Raw genomic sequence first — 17935 nt, forward strand, 5'->3', positions numbered from 1 at the left:
CACCAATTCAACTTGCTCTATACCTTGACACACTATTCACAGAACTAAAGCCAGCATATTCAATTGTTAAGACTACCCTTGGCTTGCACTTGTTTCTACATAGGATTAAAAAAACCTACATAGACTGAATACTATATTTATACCTACCTGGTTTGGATTTAGATTTTCTTCCCTCTTCTGAAACTGGCTGAACTACATTGTTCTTAGTAGTTTCTAATCCTTTATTCTCAGACTAAAAGAAAAAAAATATATATATAAGTACTTGTTTCATATTTTAGTTTCAGAAAAAAATGAAAAATTGATACAATATGTAAATACTGGTATATTATCTGAAATATATGAGATGGGGAAACATCAGGAAAAATGGGCTACAGAGAGAGATTTCAGTAGAGATAACAAGACTGGTTAAGGAACTATTGCTGTCACTGAGGGGATAAAACAAAGAACCTGAATTAGGATATTCTATATTAAGGATGAAATGAAGGGGGATTTCAACAGCAGAACAGATAGAATTTGTCAAGAGTAAAAGATCAGAACGAATCAAAGATGACTGGTTTCAAAATGTTAACTGAGAGATAATTATGCAATTAAATTCATTTTAAGTAGTTTTGATTTAAAAAATGTATTATACATTTCACTCATAAACAGAATATTTAGCATAAATGAACACAGAGTAGCTCAGGATGACATAATGACATCCTTAAAACTATTTATCACTATTTAGAAGCCTCAAAGTTGAGGTGGTGTTTCTTCTTGTCCTTTTTGTAGCTCTGTCAGTTCTTTTCTGTCATTTAAATTGCTTCTTTGAACCACTTTCTTCTCTCCTCACATCTGATTGTGGTAGGGAAATTGTATCTTTACCTTGTTAATTTCTTCAGTGCTCTTTTCAATGATGTTCAAACTCTGAGGTGCAGAGGTTCTTAATTTTTCCTGTAAGTCCCAGACATCTGCAAGTCCCAGATATCTACATGCTGGCTAAATATATATGGTGTAACCAACTGTAAACTAATTACAGTAATTCCCCTGATATTTAACATAAAATGAAGCTGTATAAGATTTAGGATTTAGAGAAGATAAGGGCTCCAAGATATAATAAAAACTACGAAACCTTTCCAAAAGTGTACATAAAAATATTTCATCACTTAGCATTCACAATAAATATATAAACATTAATGAAATAATACCAACTTTATTTTTAGGCTTCCTAAAATAGGTATTTTCCAAAGATATCACTGTTATTCTAAAACATGAGAACCCGATGACAAACGGATTTCAAATAGACACAATAAAAAATGATAAAGGGGATATCACCACTGATCCCACAGAAATATAAACTACCATCAGAGAATACTATGAACACCTCTACACGAATAAACTAGAAAATCTAGAAAAATTGGATAAATTCCTAGACACATACACCCTCCCAAGACTAAACCAGGAAGAAGTCGAATCTCTGAATAGACCAATAACAAGTTCTGAAATTGAGGCAGTAATTAATAGCCTACCAACCAAAAAAAGCCAGGACCAGACGGATTCACAGCCGAATTCTACCAGAGGTACAAAGAGGAGCGGTACCATTCCTTCTGAAACTATTCCAAACAACAGAAAAAGAGGGATTCCTCCCTAACTCATTTTATGAGGCCAGCGTCATCCTGATACCAAAACCTGGCAGAGACACAACAAAAAAAGAAAATTTCAGGCCAATATCCCTGATAAACATCAATGCGAAAATCCTCAATAAAATACCGGCAAACTGAATCCAGCAGCACATCATAAAGCTTATCCATCACGATTAAGTTGGCTTCATCCCTGAGATGCAAGGCTAGTTCAACATACACGTATCAATAAATGTAATCCATCACATAAACAGAACAAATGACAAAAACCACATGATTATCTCAACAGATGCAGAAAAGGCCTTTAATAAAATTCAACACCCCTTCATGCTAAAAACACCCAATAAACGAAGTATTGATGGAACATATCTCAAAATTGTAAGAGCTATTTATGACAAACCCACAGCCAATATCATACTGAATGAGATTTCATTTCCCATGCAAATTCTTATTCATTCATAGTGGCCAATTAAGATTGCTGTACTGAGGAGTATAAGGCATCTGATTTATTAGGAAAGTGTTGTAATCCATGTTATGTAACACCTGTCATGAGCAAGGGAAGGACAGCTGATGTGGCAATTATTTGAAAACATTAAAATCTAGATTCAGAACTATAATGAAAAGTCACTCTCAAATGTAATTTTTCTACAGCATTGTAGAGCAAAATGCAATTTGTTGCTTAACTGCTTACAGTTTTTGAAAACTATAATCAAGTTCTTGGTTTCTGGAATAAGAAGATGGTCCACAAATAAAAAATGACTCAATGTCTAGTCACAAATAAACAATAAAGCACATTCACTAAATGAACAAATGATATGGGTCCATTCAACTTAAACGGTCCATGACAATAACATTCAGTAATATATTTACTGAAACACAGAGCATGTTACACAAAATCTTACAATATAAATCCAGGTAAACTATGGTCCACATGCCAAATTTAGCATGCTGCCTGTCTAAATGAAGTTTTTTTGCAACACAGCCACACATTCTTTTACATATTGTCTGTATCTGCTTTTGCACTACAATTGCAGAACTGCATAGTTTTGACAGAGAACACATGGCCTGAAAGATAAAGTATTTACTAGCTGCCCCTTTATGGAGAAAGTATCCCAACCTCCAATATAAATTATCTGAATACTGAATGTATAATCAACTTCCTAGTTCACAAATTCATAAATTTTTTAAGCTCTAAGTTATCCACAATGTAACTCTGAAAATATAGAAAGTCTGGTCAGGCTTACATATGACAATTATCATACAAATTCCACCCCTCACCCTAATCACTCATATTTATTTGAGATGTGCTCATTTTTGGACTCAAAAGAATCAAAATTATGGCTTCACTAATCTGGAATTTGGACTTGATTTACCTTTAACCAGGCTTACTAAACAATTTGGTACAAATAAAATATAAAGGGAGTGAATACCCATTCATGACAATAAGTTATACAAAATACAATGATATATAAACATCTGCTCTCATAACTTCAAACTGTCCTTACCACTCATTAAAAACCAGTTCCACAGAATCTCTTTTCAACACTTGCTAAGCCCAAGTGCAGTTCCCATATGTTACCAAAAAAAAAAAAAAAATCCTTATTACTTTAAAAAAAGTCGAAAATCCATACACGTTTCAACTTCCCTTTTCTGCAATAAATAAGAATTCCTGAGTTTTTACTATATGCTAATGATAGAACTCATAAAAAATATGGGTACCATAAATTTTTAATAAAAAAGTTGAGAATAGAAAAAATAAGAATGTAAAATGCTGCCCATAAAACATGAAGAAATCATATTTTAGTTACTTATTTCAATATACCAAGTTTAGTCAGGTGATCTCCCAGCACCAAAAGAAGCTCATTTCATACTGGTAGTTAATCCCACAAGTGCCAAAAGTGGGTAATGGTTCACCACATAACCAAAAGCTAATTTTTCAACTAGAATTTTATTATCCTGATCACACATACTGAGTAAGAATATAAAATGTTTTTTGTAGCTGGGAGTGATACTGCTCTCTCCTTATTAGGACGTTTTTTGTAGATTTTTATAGCTATGGGTCCTGAGCAACATGAATTAAAACTTACTTTTGTATTATTGATGTAATCTGTGGGATTCATCTGCACAGAACTAGTGAAAAGCTGAAAGACCAAACAAGAAAGATGATAAGTTTAAAAAATAATTTAAAATAATTGTGTGTTCAAAATTGTTACACAGCCATGTTGGGTGAAGAGATGTAGCCCCTACACTAGGAAGCTTCTATACAGTTAAACAAGTTTGAAAGAGAAAAGCAGAAAGAAAAACAAACAAAAGCAGAACAAGCTAGCCCATGCATTAGATGAAATTTCATGTTGTAAGAATTTCTCTAAAAAACACTGGAGTAAATCACTTGAGACAAATAGTGGTTTTCACCTCCTCCCTTCTTCATTATTTATCATTCAATTTCATTTCCTTTATTTTTTCTCTCTAAATGTCTTTGGCCTTAAGTGGTGCGCAGGGTCGTGAGACCTCTGCCCTGACACTGAGCCTTCACTGAATACCTGGTTAGGTAAAAAATTTACAGAATATGCTCTATGACAGTGGCTCCTAAACTATGCCTCAATTGAAGCCCTCTTGACAAATGGCATATCTACTTGTTGGTTCTTTTCACCACATCTCGCAAGGAAAATTGTAAGTGCTAAGATCACTGCTTACTGTACTCCTCAGTCTAGCCAGTTTATAGATGTAACTGTAAGTCATAAGCTTTAAAGTCATTCATTCCATAGAAATTTACTGAGTATCTTTAAGAAATAAATGACATCATAAAGACATCATTCCTGCTCTCTAGGAGCTTACAATCTAAAAGGACAAGGTAAGACCAACATCAAATAGCAACACATGTTCAGATACAATACAATATTTTAACAGAAGATGGTGGTGCTCAAAAGCACTAAGGAGTTAAGAGAATGGGAAGGGAGGAAAGCGCACACAGAAACATATATAATGAAACAAAATGGGCTGATAAAACTATGTGATATAGGTCAGTATCTAGAGAATATTAGGTTAGAACTTGGAAAGGAGAAGATGGGGGGAAGAACGCATGTGTATAACACTAGTGGCATCAAAAAAGAAGGTAGGATATGTTCCAGAAATAGTAATAACACAGAAGTTCTAAGTTGAATAAGTTATATGCACAGGTTCGAAAAGTAGAGGCCATATCCTGTCAGCAATAAGAGCCTTGGGAATGGCCTGAATGATGAAATGCAGTCACTAAGTTGGCCTTTTATGAGAATGAACACACCAAATGGTTCACAGGATAGAATGAGAAGCAAAAAAAGCCACAGGCAGATCCTTCCCCCATTCTCTCTAGACACTGATTCCTCTCTTTAAAGTTCCACACTCACGGTAGTCCTACAAAAATCCCTGGCTTTGCCTTTTCATTTCCTTCTCCTTTCTTACCAACTACTAACCTCAGAAAAGGAAGAAAGCTCAGATCCTTGAGAGTAGTTACTCATGATAATCAATCTCTACCAGTTTAGCTTATCACTGCCTAAGAAGCCTAACTCACATTTTGTCCCTACAGAGAGTGGCATCTGAGGAGGACCAGCACTGTAAGCTCCTCTATTCTCCTCTTTGCCCAACAACCCCTACCCACTAACTCAAGGATATCCTACATGTATTCCCAGGAGACGAATGGTAGGAAAGGTAGATCATATATAAGCTGACACAGCTGGTTGAATTCTAAGGTCTGGCCTCTCCTGCTGTGACACCACTCTGGGTTACCAGTACTGAACTCCTCAGAGAGAAGCTGTAAACTTTTCAGCATACTTATTCACATTCTTACCATCTTTGTCGTCTCAGAGAACAAAGCAGCATAGGTGGACTTTTTATTTATAACAATACAGCATAATTCAAGGATAAAATAATGAGGGTCTTGGATGAGAAAAGCAACAGTGAAAACAGAATATAGGGATGGCTTGTGAATGCTATTTTAGAAAACAGGACTTAGTGAATGATGAGAGAGAGAATTCAAGGTGATTCTGTGAATAACTATCCTCATAAGTAAATAGAAGTCTAATACCATTACAGAAAATGAGAAAGTTGTAAAATGTAGCTAATGCAGAGAATAAAGAAGTTTGTTGTTAAATCAAATAATCTGAGGTAAGAGCTAACTGTTGATCACAAAGTCATGGAATTAGAATTCAAGTCAAGTTTACTTTAGAAAAATGTTAAGAGCTGGATATACACATTTAAAAGCAATCTTACAAGCCAAAATCTCTTCACAGAGGAAGAATGGAAAAAGAAGAGAGATAGACAAAATAAAAGAGACTGAAAGATTGGGTGCATTAGGGGATGCCCTTAAGTAGAAGATAGTAGAAAAAAGAAAAGCTCTTAGATAAAACACAGATTAGGGAGACAGGGAGAGAACAAAAAAGTACAGCACCTCCAAAATCAACAATAAAAGATCTATTGTACAGAATGCCCAATAATGTTAATAACAGTGTTAATTATTTCTAATTCTTGCCAACAGCCCTTCATGTTAGACATTAGCAACATTTAACAGATGGAAAAACTCGGCAAGAGAGAGTAACTTTTCCAAGATTAGTAACATAGCTAGTAAGTAACATGAGCCAATAACAGAACCCAAACTTGTCTGATTCAAAACAAACTTTCCACTAGCCCAATGGACTAATACAGCAAAAAGAAAAGAAAAATCACACACAGCGTACTTACAAGGGAAAAAAACAAAACAACACAGGCAGTGCAGAGTTAGAGTTAATAAGCAACACAATACCAAGCTTCAGACAAAATAGAGTAAAAAAGAGGTAAATATAGCTGCTCATTTCTAAAGTTTTGTAGTAAAGGAGTTAGAGAAGCAGAATGGTAAATGAACAAAGCCAGATGTCAAAATGGTTGTTTTTTAAGATGGGGCAGATCTCTAACTACTGAAGGCAGATGGGAAAGATGAAGGATAGAGGAGACAAATATAGAGGCAAAGGACAGGGGTACAAATTGGTTTAAGGAATTACTTCTAAGAAAGGATACAAGATTGGAAACAGTCATTACTTATGAAAGAACGAGAGTATAGTTAACTATCATCTGTGAATAATAGATTGTTGACTGGATAAGGTCTTTATGGCAAATAAATGTGGTAAATGTTTTAAAGTTGAATTAAAATGACCTAGCTGAAGACTATAAGGGTTTGAACATGGCCAGGATTATGGAATTTTATTTCGTTCTTGGTGATCTAAAGGAAAACTATTTTGAAAGATCTCTGGATCTAAAGAGGGAAGGGCTGATAGGATCAACAAACACTGTCGTGTTACTGCTAAGCTGAAGTAGGTCATCAACATGGATGTAAAATTCAAATTAACACATACTCATAAGATAGAAACACAGGTCAAAATGGAAAAGAAATCTTCAAAGAAAGTAAAATTCACTCTGTGAGGTGCTAACGATTTAGTAAGAATAAGTCCTTGGGACATTGACAAGGACTGGTGAGAAGCAGAGGAGTAATGCAGTAAATTAATGAACTTGAAATAAGACTGAACAGCAGAAAGAACTAATTCTTGTTTAGCCTGAGAGGCTTCTAAAAGGGTAAGAGAAGCTGCAATGTAAGGCAAGAAACACAGAAAAAAGACAACATAATTTTCCAGGATAAAGAGAGAAAACTGTTCACATCAGAAAATGGAAATAGGAGACAGAACAAGATTCATCTGAGTGGGACCAGGCCATGTAGGAAGCTTTAGATAAAGAAGGGAGGAATAGCAGGGACAAGAGAGAACAGAGTAAGAAAGGTGGTTAGTGGCAGAAACCGTAGATAAAAGAATTCTCAGTCCAGTCAATATTGAGGTCAACTTCATAGGGATGGTGGATTGGAGCAGGGGAATCTTGTAACTCAAAATATAAAAATGTAAAAAATAAGGCAAATATATTAAAATATATTTGAGTAAAAAACGTTAATCCCCAAAGTATTAAAAGGTGTCTCCATGCTATTTCCTGGCTATGTACCTCTATTACTAATTTCCACAAATTCCTATTTACTGACAATCATTCTAGAGCAAAACATAAAACAGCAACAAGTCCAGACAAGACCTGAACTTAACAGTACTGCTGAAAAGATATAATATGTTCCCACAGGGAGATTAGCTCAACTGCTACTCCAAGGCAGGTGGTAATCACTCTCCTTCAATGTCCCAAACCCATCTTTCTGATAAACAAAATCATTAATTAAAAAAAGAAAATGCAAAAACAACCTGTAGAATACAAAACAAAATGGCATACTGATTTTTAAATAATATACATAAATACACAAACTACCAGTAAAGCAAAGATTACCCAAAGTACCTACATCAACCAGGAGATCTGGGTCTATACTAAATTGTCTTCCTGATAGCATGGCCTGGAAGTCCTCTAAACTGCAATCAATACTGTCAAGATAATCCAACAGCTCAACCCTAAGGGAAAAAAAAATTTAAATCAAATATTAGACATCCTTGTTTTTATGTTTAAAAATCACCATTACAACTTGGCTAGGCAAGATATTTCTAGCAGCTGCTGCATCTTTACTGGTTCTTAATCTTAAGAGATAATATTCAAAGAATAGGAATCCCTGCAAATTTGGTTAACTGAAAATTCATAGCCTTTACAGAAAACTTTAGTATTTACAGAAAAAAACACCCTGCAGGAACAGTCTGATTTACCTTTTTCCTCTATATATTATAAAATGTTTAATCTCATTACTGATTATTACTAATTATTAAGTTTTCTTTGTTATAAGTCCCTTACTAGAAATTACATTATTCTGCAGTTCGGATACACAAATATATATAATCAAAAACACTGTATGTACACTCAAAGTAAGTGTATCATCAAAGGAATCTGAGAAACTAGCAGGAAAATACCAAGACTACTCTTGGGATGATTAAATCCCATTCATTACAGAACTCAACACTAACCAAAACAGAGAAAGGTGGATTATGTGGGTTCATCATCTGAAAGGAAGATCACTCAAAAGAGAAATAGAATATGTTAAGTGAACAAAGAAAGCAAATAATTTTAGACAACATCTAGATAAGTACTCACTTTCCCAAAAGATTGATGTTATCATTCAAAATGGAATCCATCATGGTCACTGGATCTTCTGAGGTCAGACTGGATGAGCCATTTAGCTGGACAGCACTAGACATGAGAGGGCTGCTGCCATCACTGCCTGAACTTAGGGATTCTCTGGCTGGTTCACTCTGCTCTCCACTCTGAATGACAGGTGCATACTCATCTTCATTGTCATCTTCAACGATGACAATATCAGGGTACTGGCTACAGCTAGATCAGCAATAAAAGAAAGAACCTATTACACTTTCAAATTTAGTAAGTTCATACTATCCATTCATTCTAAATGGAAACTCTCTCCCATACCACATACTGAAAGGCTTAAATTTCTTGAGCGAGCAGCTTAATCACAATATTGGTACTTCATAGTATAGAAGACCACAACGATTCAATGAGAAGTGTTTAACTACAAAATAAAAATTAAAAATCAATTAATTTTCAGTATTACCTCCTTTGAGAGGAAGAGGAGGTGAGGCTTTATCTGGTTGAATAATTTAGCTTAATTATTCAGTTTAATAATCCAAATGTGAGAAAGATTGTTAGTCTTTCAAAGAACAAAGTAGTTTTTAATTTTGCTCTGTAATAAGAAAAGTAATCAATATTTTCATACATTTTATCTCACAAACTCCTTACTTGGAGGGATCAGATATAACATCCTCATTAGTTTCTGGAATAACTGGGATATTTTCTTCATCTGCATTATCATCAGTAACATCATAAATAATGATGTCATCTGAAATCCTCTCCCTTGGCTTTAAACCTTCAGTCCTACTGTGTGGAACCTAAAAATTCAGAGAAAAAAATATATCTAAAAATCAAAATCATTGACTACCAAACAAGATATCATTTACAAAATAACTGGGCAACTACTACTTACTGAATCTCGGGGTATGCAAAACAAGTATGTTCTCTGCTCTTATGGAACTTACATACTAATTGGTACTAGTAGCACCAATTCACAGAGGTATGAGGTATATTAACTGCATTCTACACTTAACTACTTCTTTTACTGTAAGGGACCCTGAAGATGACATCCCTAAAAATGTTTCTATGGAAAGATCTTCAAATTTTACAGTATTTTTTATGCCTAAAGAGTAAAAAAGTCTTAGGACTTCACCAGAAATTTCAAGCACAACCAGACAGCCACCGTGCTGACAGGGATATTGTTTCAGCTCAACCTGCTCTGTTTTGAAATATGTTTTATTCTTATTCATTAAATAGCTTCACTAAGAGAAAAAAAAATGCACTTCACCTATCTCAGTTACAGGTTAGCTTGGCTTTTTAGCAATGATTTTTTTAAACTTAATCTACAGATATATTCAGGCTATAGCTGTATAAGCAAAGTAAGTTCAATCCTGTAAAGCAAACTAAAGTCATTATTAAAATGCAAAAATCTGTAAATTCCAATACTAGATAATAAAGAGGCAAAGGATGTGAAGTACTTTAAAATATATAAACCCAGTCAAAAATGTAAAACTCTTCATCAACTTACATGAGCCTTCAATTCTAAAAACAAAATAGGTATGCTTGATTATTTTCTAACAGTAGTGGAAAAAGAAATCAGACGTGAGGTTAAGTTTGATTGTCCAAGAACAAAAATCTTGTTACTTTAATAATAAATCTGAAGAACTATTTTGAATTCTGAAGTTTGAAAGTAGTAACAAAAAGATAATAAAAACGATCTGGACTTTGGACTGGACTAATTTGCCACTGGATAGAAATCTGACAAATTATCCGGAAAGCCTGTGACAAAATGAAGGTAAAAATTTAAATTGCTGGAGTAAAAAGCAGTCTAGTTGGTGCACATTAATTTAAAAAAAAGTTGAAAATAAAATAACCAATGTAAGAATATATAATCACATTAAATTATTATATTTTCAAAATATTCAATTATTATATTAAAATGAATGAGCCAGGTGCAGTGGCTCATGCCTGCAATCCCAAAACTTTGGGAGGCTGAGGCAGGCAGATGGCTTGAGTCTGGGAGTTCGAGACCAGTCTAGGTGACATGATGAAAATCCATCTCTACAAAAAATACAAAAATTAGCCAGGTGTGGTGGCACACACCTGTAGTCCCAGCTACTCAGGAGACTGAAGCAAGAGAATTGCTTGGGCCCAGGAGGTGGAGGTTGCAGTGAGTCAAGATCGTACCACTACACTCCAGGCTGGGTGACAGACTGAAACCCTGTTTCAAAAAAATAAAACAAACTAAAAAAAACAAGACAAAAAAAAAAAAGAAATGAATAAACTAAATCTCTATGTTTAATAAATCTCAAAAGCAACACCAAGTTAAAAAAAAGCCACACTGTAAAATGATATGCACAAAATTATATTATTTATATGAAGTTTAGATATATGCAAAATAATACCAAGTACTGCTCCTGGATTCACACATACAAAATGGCCATGAGAATGATAGATACTAATTCAAGATAGTGACTACCTCTAAGGTAAGCAGGGACAGTAAAGAGGTGACACAAGAGAGGGGGAGAGAGAAAAACTTGGAAACAGGCAACTGGAACAACTAGATTTGTGATGATTTATTTCTTACAATAATCTAAAGTAAATAATAAAAAATGTCACAGTTTAACAAAGCTGTGGGATGAACACTTGAATTGTTATTCACCACACTTATTTGAATGCATGAAACACTGCCATAATAAAATGTAGTCTGACACAATAAATATAAAATAGATTCTAACTAAAAAATTACTTTATGATGGTGATTATCAGTTGGTTCTTTGACTATGTGCTGAAACAGGTTCTTCTTTTGGGCTCCATTAGTGTTTAGAAGTAGAGGCCTGAAAACCAGAAGAATATGCAGTTCAGTGACAAACATACAAGGAATTTAAACTCCCTCTATTAACTTACCCAAACACACACACATGCACACTCACTTTAATAATGCATAAAAAGGTTCAGTAACAATAAATAAACTTAAAAATGATTACATCTTAGGAACAGAAACTGCTGGATGAGAATATCTACGACTTTCAATTCTCCATTTTTCTACACTCTTTTTGTTATAATAAACTATTCTCTCCAGTTATACTTCATTGCTTACTGAACTACACAACTCTATGAACTGTATTTATATAGAAAAAGACAGATAATATCATACGAACTAATTAGTGGAAGTAGTTAAGGTCATAAAGCTCTGATCATAATCAAGTTTTCCCCAAATCTTAGTGTTACAGATCATTTTTTTCCTTTCAACTATTCCTTTTGTCCATTATTCTTCTAATGTTTTCGCTGTGACGATAGTAGCTACTGACACAGGTATCACAACCCATGGTTGAAATACAGATTTAAAAAGACTATGAGCGGATTAAACTAAGAGAGGTCAAGTAAAACAAAGGTTGATGTTTTCTTTTGAATATATGGCCTCTTTTTAAATTTCCCTCACTCAGGCCTTCTAATGCTACTTTAATAATGTGAATGAAAAGTGAATATTCTTTATTAACTGTACGTATGTCTATAAAGTGACCATTTAGGCTATCCTTATCTCTCACAAACATCAGTAGAATGATAAAACTAAAAACTAATATCACTCTAGAGATTTTAAGAGTATAATTTAACTAAGGAGAATTGTTCTTTTGGGACAACAAGCATATACTCAGCTAATGTAGGCTACTCATAGTTAAACGCTAACAAGTCTGACTGTCTATATACAGGCCATAATGCTATATCATAAAAACTTACCTTTTACGTTTTAAACTCACAAGTTGGTTATTCTGAACCAATGTAACAATAAACTGGACAATCTGAAAAAAATATAAACAAAAATTCTTTCATTATACTGTTAATTCTTCCGTCTCTATTACCAAGTCTTATAAAACAAATTCATATAATAATTTGTCCTCTATTCTAAGTCTCATAATTTCTCACATATTAACACTTGAAATCCAGGTGCACCTTACAACTGCTGTCTAAAGAAACGTACCAGCTTCCAGGAGTTTATTTGTTTTGGTGATAAGTACCAAACTTGCCTGGGTGTAGACCCCAACTTTTTTACTTCAAATACTTTAAAGAAGATTACATTATGGTGCAAAAGAGAAAACTGGTGTTTGATAGGCAACATTTTACTTATACCAGGTAACAGAGGCAAAAGAAACTGTCAGTTCCTTCAGAATAATCATAAAATTTTCAAGTTAGAAACAGTTGATGGGCCAGGCATGGTGGCTCATGCCTGTAATCTCAACACTTTAGGAAGCCTAAGTAGGAGGATTGCTTCAGCCCAGGAGTCCAAGACCAGCCTGGGCAACATCGTGATGCTCCATTTCTAAACAAACAAACAAACAAACTCTGCTTGCAACCAAAGAAAAAAAAAGAAAAAGAAAAACGTTTATTGCCTGATTCTATAAAGATTAATGTTGAGACCTACCTGTCAAAACTTCCTGCTGACAAGGGAAGCTAATCTTTAATATTTGATTAAATTTAGAGAGAAAACTGTCAAGACACACAAACAAGCTTTCATATTTCATAGTAGTGTTTCTTAAAGTGTGGCCCATAAACCAACAACATTAGCTTAGGAACTATGGATATGTTAAATTCTCAATCCTACTACAGAATTGCTGAATCTGAAATTTGGATCATGGGATCCAGTAATGCGTGTGTTTAGAAAGCCCTTTAAGTGTGACTGGATACTGATGTGAGTATAAGAACCACTGGCTTAAGAGTATGTCTTCAAATTACATTGCCAACTTCCTAAAGGTGCTATAAAAGGTGAGGATCATATGGTAAACTATAAAAAGTAGTGTATCACTGAGAAGCTATGAATAAAAGCCAAAATTGATTGGAGCACTATTTAGACTCTGTGCAGAAAGTGTGCTTATAAGCTTTGTGAAATTACATGAATTAAATAGAGTATTATCAATTAAAAATATCTATTGTATAGCTTTTAACAGTGAGCATTTCCTCACAAAAAAAGGCTACTAAGAGGTCTGCCTTATAATCAGTATCAATTTTTCAATGGACAAAAATATAGACATTTTAACTGAAGAGTTTGATAGTATTAGTCTATGAAAAGGAGGGTAGCCGCCAAATTGCTTATGCAAGAGAAAATGCTAACAGTTAATGAAAAGACAATATGTAAGCTTAAAGATGTTTATGATACAACTCGACTTCAGTTTTTTTAATTAATAAATGTTATGGGAAAATTCTAAAAACTTCAGGTTGAATTTATAACAACATCAATCAGTGGCTAAATTAAATTTATTCTATATCTCAATTCTCTTTTGACACTTTCGGATCACATTATACAGGGATTTTTATCTGAAGAAGATAAGGCATCTAACACAGCATGTAACTTCTGTACCTGTTAAGTCCTATAACTGGACCATCACACGTATTTTTCTCAATTAATCCATGGCTGACAGTAAATTCCAGGAGCAGAGTAAAAATTATTGGTTGTTGTTATGCATTATATAAACACCACTCAACAAAGCACAGAGATTCAAACTCAAATTTTAGAAGACAGAATGTTAGCATTCATGAAAAACTGAAATGTCATATAGCTATTTTATCAACTATTCTTGCTTTCAGGAAAAAAAAAAAAATCTACACATTATAGAGTGTTGTAAGTTAATACATTACCAAAACACTGTTTCTGAAAACTATTAACAGACTGTTTCCATAAAGTACAGGTTAAGGTACATCTATTGTTTTAAATCAACTATTCTTAACCAGGCTGCACATTAGAGTTGCCTATGAAAGTTTTAAAAATATGTGTACTTGGACTAAACACTTAGAACTGAATTCTACTACATTCAAGCTTCACTTGAACACTAATTTAAAAAAAAAAAAAAAAGTAAATCTATGCTGACTATAGGCCACAGGCTGCAACTACTATTCATCTCTGCTTTAAGCCTTCTCCATTAGACCCTGATCCTGTCAGTCACCACCCTATTTTTAGTTCAAGGGCCTTCTAAGCAGGAGCAATCAGAAGCTCCCCCTCAAAAAACCTGTTGCTTTAACTCAGAGTCTAGTTTACTCATGAGCAAAAAATAGCTGCCTTAATTACTATGTTTCATCTCTTATTAGCAAATGAAAGCTGATATGCAAAGATTAAATGACAAGGACACAATGAAATGGAGGGATTCCAACTCCTATATTAAATTTTTATCTCACATTTTATCTAAAATCTAAAATTCATTTTACTATGTTAACTGCTTTTCTGCACAGACTAATAACTGCATACATTGAGAAATTTTTTGAAGTCATAATTTGGTCAACTGATTTGAAAATATTTGTCATTTACCTTCTGAGACCTTAACTATGCCTTTTATAATAAAAAACAACAACAACAAAAAAACCCAGTAAGGCTATGTTTTCTAATTTTAAAAGAAATTGGTAGTGTATTAATTAAGCCCATAAAAATAAAGTATTTCAAAGTTGTTATATTAGGCAAAAGATTATTTACTAAAAGCTACTGAGACATTATCTGCAAGTATGGAATAACCATCTTTAGCTAGTGAGAAATTTTTTATTAAAAATATGTAACACTTGGCTTAATTTCATTTCATTTTTTACTTCGATCTGTGCATCCAATATGTAAGAAACTAAGATCAATCACAGATACTCAATACTGACCTTTTTGGGTCGCAAACTGTATCCATTAAACAAATGCAAATTACGGTCCTGGGGAAAAGAGCTTCTTACCTTTCGAATAACCTGTTGCTGTTGTGCATGCTTTGCTCGTAATTCTGACACCTCCTTCCAAAGGGACTCATTCTCACTATGTTATAATTTATTAAGAAACAAAACAAAACAAAAAAATCAGTCAGAAAACCAGACCACAATATCTTTAATTAAGAATACCAGACAACTTAACTACACTTATTTTTACCCTATATATATTTATGAGACTAAGAAAACTTTGGTTCAATTACACAGGAATGACAACTACCTTGACACAACTCCTGAATCATTCCTTTTTTTAAGAAAAAAAGGCAGAGCTTTGCTCTGTCACCCAGGCTGAAGTGCAGTGGTACGATCTCCGCTCATTGCAATCTTCGCCTCAAGGTTCAAGCAATTCTCGTGCCTCAGCTTCCTAAGTAGTTGGGATTACAGGCATGTGTCACAACCGGCTAATTTTTTTGTATTTTTAGTAGAAACAGGATTTCACCATGTTGGCCAGGCTGATCTCAAACTCCTGACCCTCAGGTGATCTACCCACCTCGGCCTCCTAAAGTGCTGGGATTACAGGTGTGAGCCACCACGCCTAGCACCAGAATCATTCCTTCTTAAGTGTATTATCTGCTACTCATGGCAATATATACACAGAAACTTAAAGACATATGCCTACATCCATACAGTAGTTGGCAATTTACTACTTTTGACAATCTGGCTCATTACTTTTTGCTTAAAAAAAAATAAGCCAGTCTTTCGACTGTGGCTACCAAGTGAATTCAGGCCTTCCTAATCTAACCTTGCAAAACAAAGGGTAGTGATATATACCCAGTACTTACTATATATCCAAGCACTATGCTAGACATTTTATGTGTATTACTTATTTAAAACTTCTCTAAAAACCACCAAGAAATAAGTCATTATCTCTATTTTATAGATGAGGACACTGAGGTATAGAGAATTGAAGGGAATTGCTCAAGATCATACAAATAATTTGGTAAGTGTTGAAGTCAAACTAAAGTCTGTCAGATTCTAAAACTATCTTAAGATCTATCTCAAACAAAAGCATATGTAAACCACTAAAATGTTATTCTGAAAAAGCATATCCAATAATATGGATATTAACTTGCACAATAACTTGCCAAATATGAATAGCTGCTTCTTTGTTCACCTTTTTAAATTGAAACTGCATTATGCTGTTAAATGTTAGCAGCGTGGATAATGCTGAAAAGACGTGACAGACACTCTACCTATTAAATGCTTTAATTTTCCAACTTTTGTTAATCTCCACAAATCATCTTCTTTAATCCAAACTAATATAAAAGGAACTGCAGATTTACATATAAAGGTAGACCAAAGGAGATTTTAATATTTACTGAATAACTACTGTATTTTTCTGATTCAAATTTTAAAATGCTGTTACCTGCTTACTAAACAAAGGTGCGGTGGCTCATGCCTGTAATCCCAGCACTTTGAAAGGCAGATGTGGGCGGATCACTTGAGGTCAGGAGTTTGAGAACAGCCTGGCCAGCATGGTGAAACCCTGTCTCAACTAAAACTACAAAAATTAGCTGGCACATGCCTGTAATCCCAGCTACTAGGGAGGCTAAGGCACAAGAATCGCTTGAACCAGGAGGCGGAGGTTGCAGTAAGGTGAGATCAAGTCATTGCACTCCAGACTGGGTAACAGAGTGAGACTGTGTCTCAAAACAAAAACAAAAACAAACAAACAAAAAAAAATAAGGAGAAGAAAGTTTCCTCTAAGACCCAAAAGATGATTTGGGGATCACTTTCTTTAAGGGCTAAAACTGTGGTCCAAGGAACTGGGTCAAAGAGCAGCTAGTATACACAAGATACATACAGTAAACAAGTTGTTAAATAAAGTACACAAAAAGGGAAAGCCTAAAGCTTATTTAAAAAAGACATCAAAGTCATAGGTTCCTCTTTAATGAAGATATTTGAGTTATGATTAACTAAAGTAATGTCCCACATTTGATATGGAAGAGAGAATACGTAAACTAGTCTTAAGCCCTTGGCACCTATTAGGATACAGAAAAATTCCAGCTACTTACTAAGAAGAGTAATACATCATCTACTCTATATACAAGTTATTAGTATGGCAAGTTAGAATAATGGTACCAAGAAATGTAGTAAAATACAATGAAGCATCTTTCTGTAGATAAAAGGTCTGAATAACACTTTTCCAAGTCTATATGAAATAAGTATTAAGCAGGGCAACTCTCTTGTATTATTGTTTTCTGATTTTTTTGTGTCCTACTTTTTCCTAAGAGCCCACCCAGAGAAGTCTTAAGCAACAGCCACTAAACAAAGGATGGGTAACATACAGTGTTTTTATGTCATATGCCCTCATTGTCTATGAACACAATATGAGCTAACCTAAGTAGAATGCTATTTCCTACATCATCTTAAAGACCTAATGTTTATCGCTAAGACTTATACATCAAATTGTTTTGATATGCTTAGGTTTATAACTTCTTCTATCATAATTAAAACAATATTAGGGTAAAGTCTATGGCCACAAATCAAAGTAAAGGGAACCAATACTTACAGAAAAATGACCTTTGATCTTGGCTTCA

The 17935-nt window shown here is 34.1% G+C and overlaps 1 protein-coding gene across 2 annotated transcripts in view; it reads right to left on the reverse strand.

Moving 5' to 3' along the window:
* HSF2 (heat shock transcription factor 2) overlaps positions 1-17935 on the reverse strand; it is a 37887-nt gene that overhangs the window by 1297 nt on the left and 18655 nt on the right. The window contains exons 5-12 of one of the 2 annotated variants that reach the window (XM_050786382.1): positions 15369-15444; positions 12411-12472; positions 11422-11509; positions 9342-9490; positions 8682-8921; positions 7948-8053; positions 3704-3757; positions 148-232 (exon numbers count right to left, since the gene is read on the reverse strand). In XM_050786382.1, the coding sequence (XP_050642339.1) occupies positions 148-232; positions 3704-3757; positions 7948-8053; positions 8682-8921; positions 9342-9490; positions 11422-11509; positions 12411-12472; positions 15369-15444 (860 nt within the window). The remainder of the gene's footprint in view (positions 1-147; positions 233-3703; positions 3758-7947; positions 8054-8681; positions 8922-9341; positions 9491-11421; positions 11510-12410; positions 12473-15368; positions 15445-17935) is intronic. The other variant, XM_050786383.1, reaches the window with a different exon arrangement.

Source organism: Macaca thibetana, chromosome 4, assembly GCF_024542745.1.
Source record: "Macaca thibetana thibetana isolate TM-01 chromosome 4, ASM2454274v1, whole genome shotgun sequence".
Lineage (NCBI taxonomy): Eukaryota > Metazoa > Chordata > Mammalia > Primates > Cercopithecidae > Macaca > Macaca thibetana.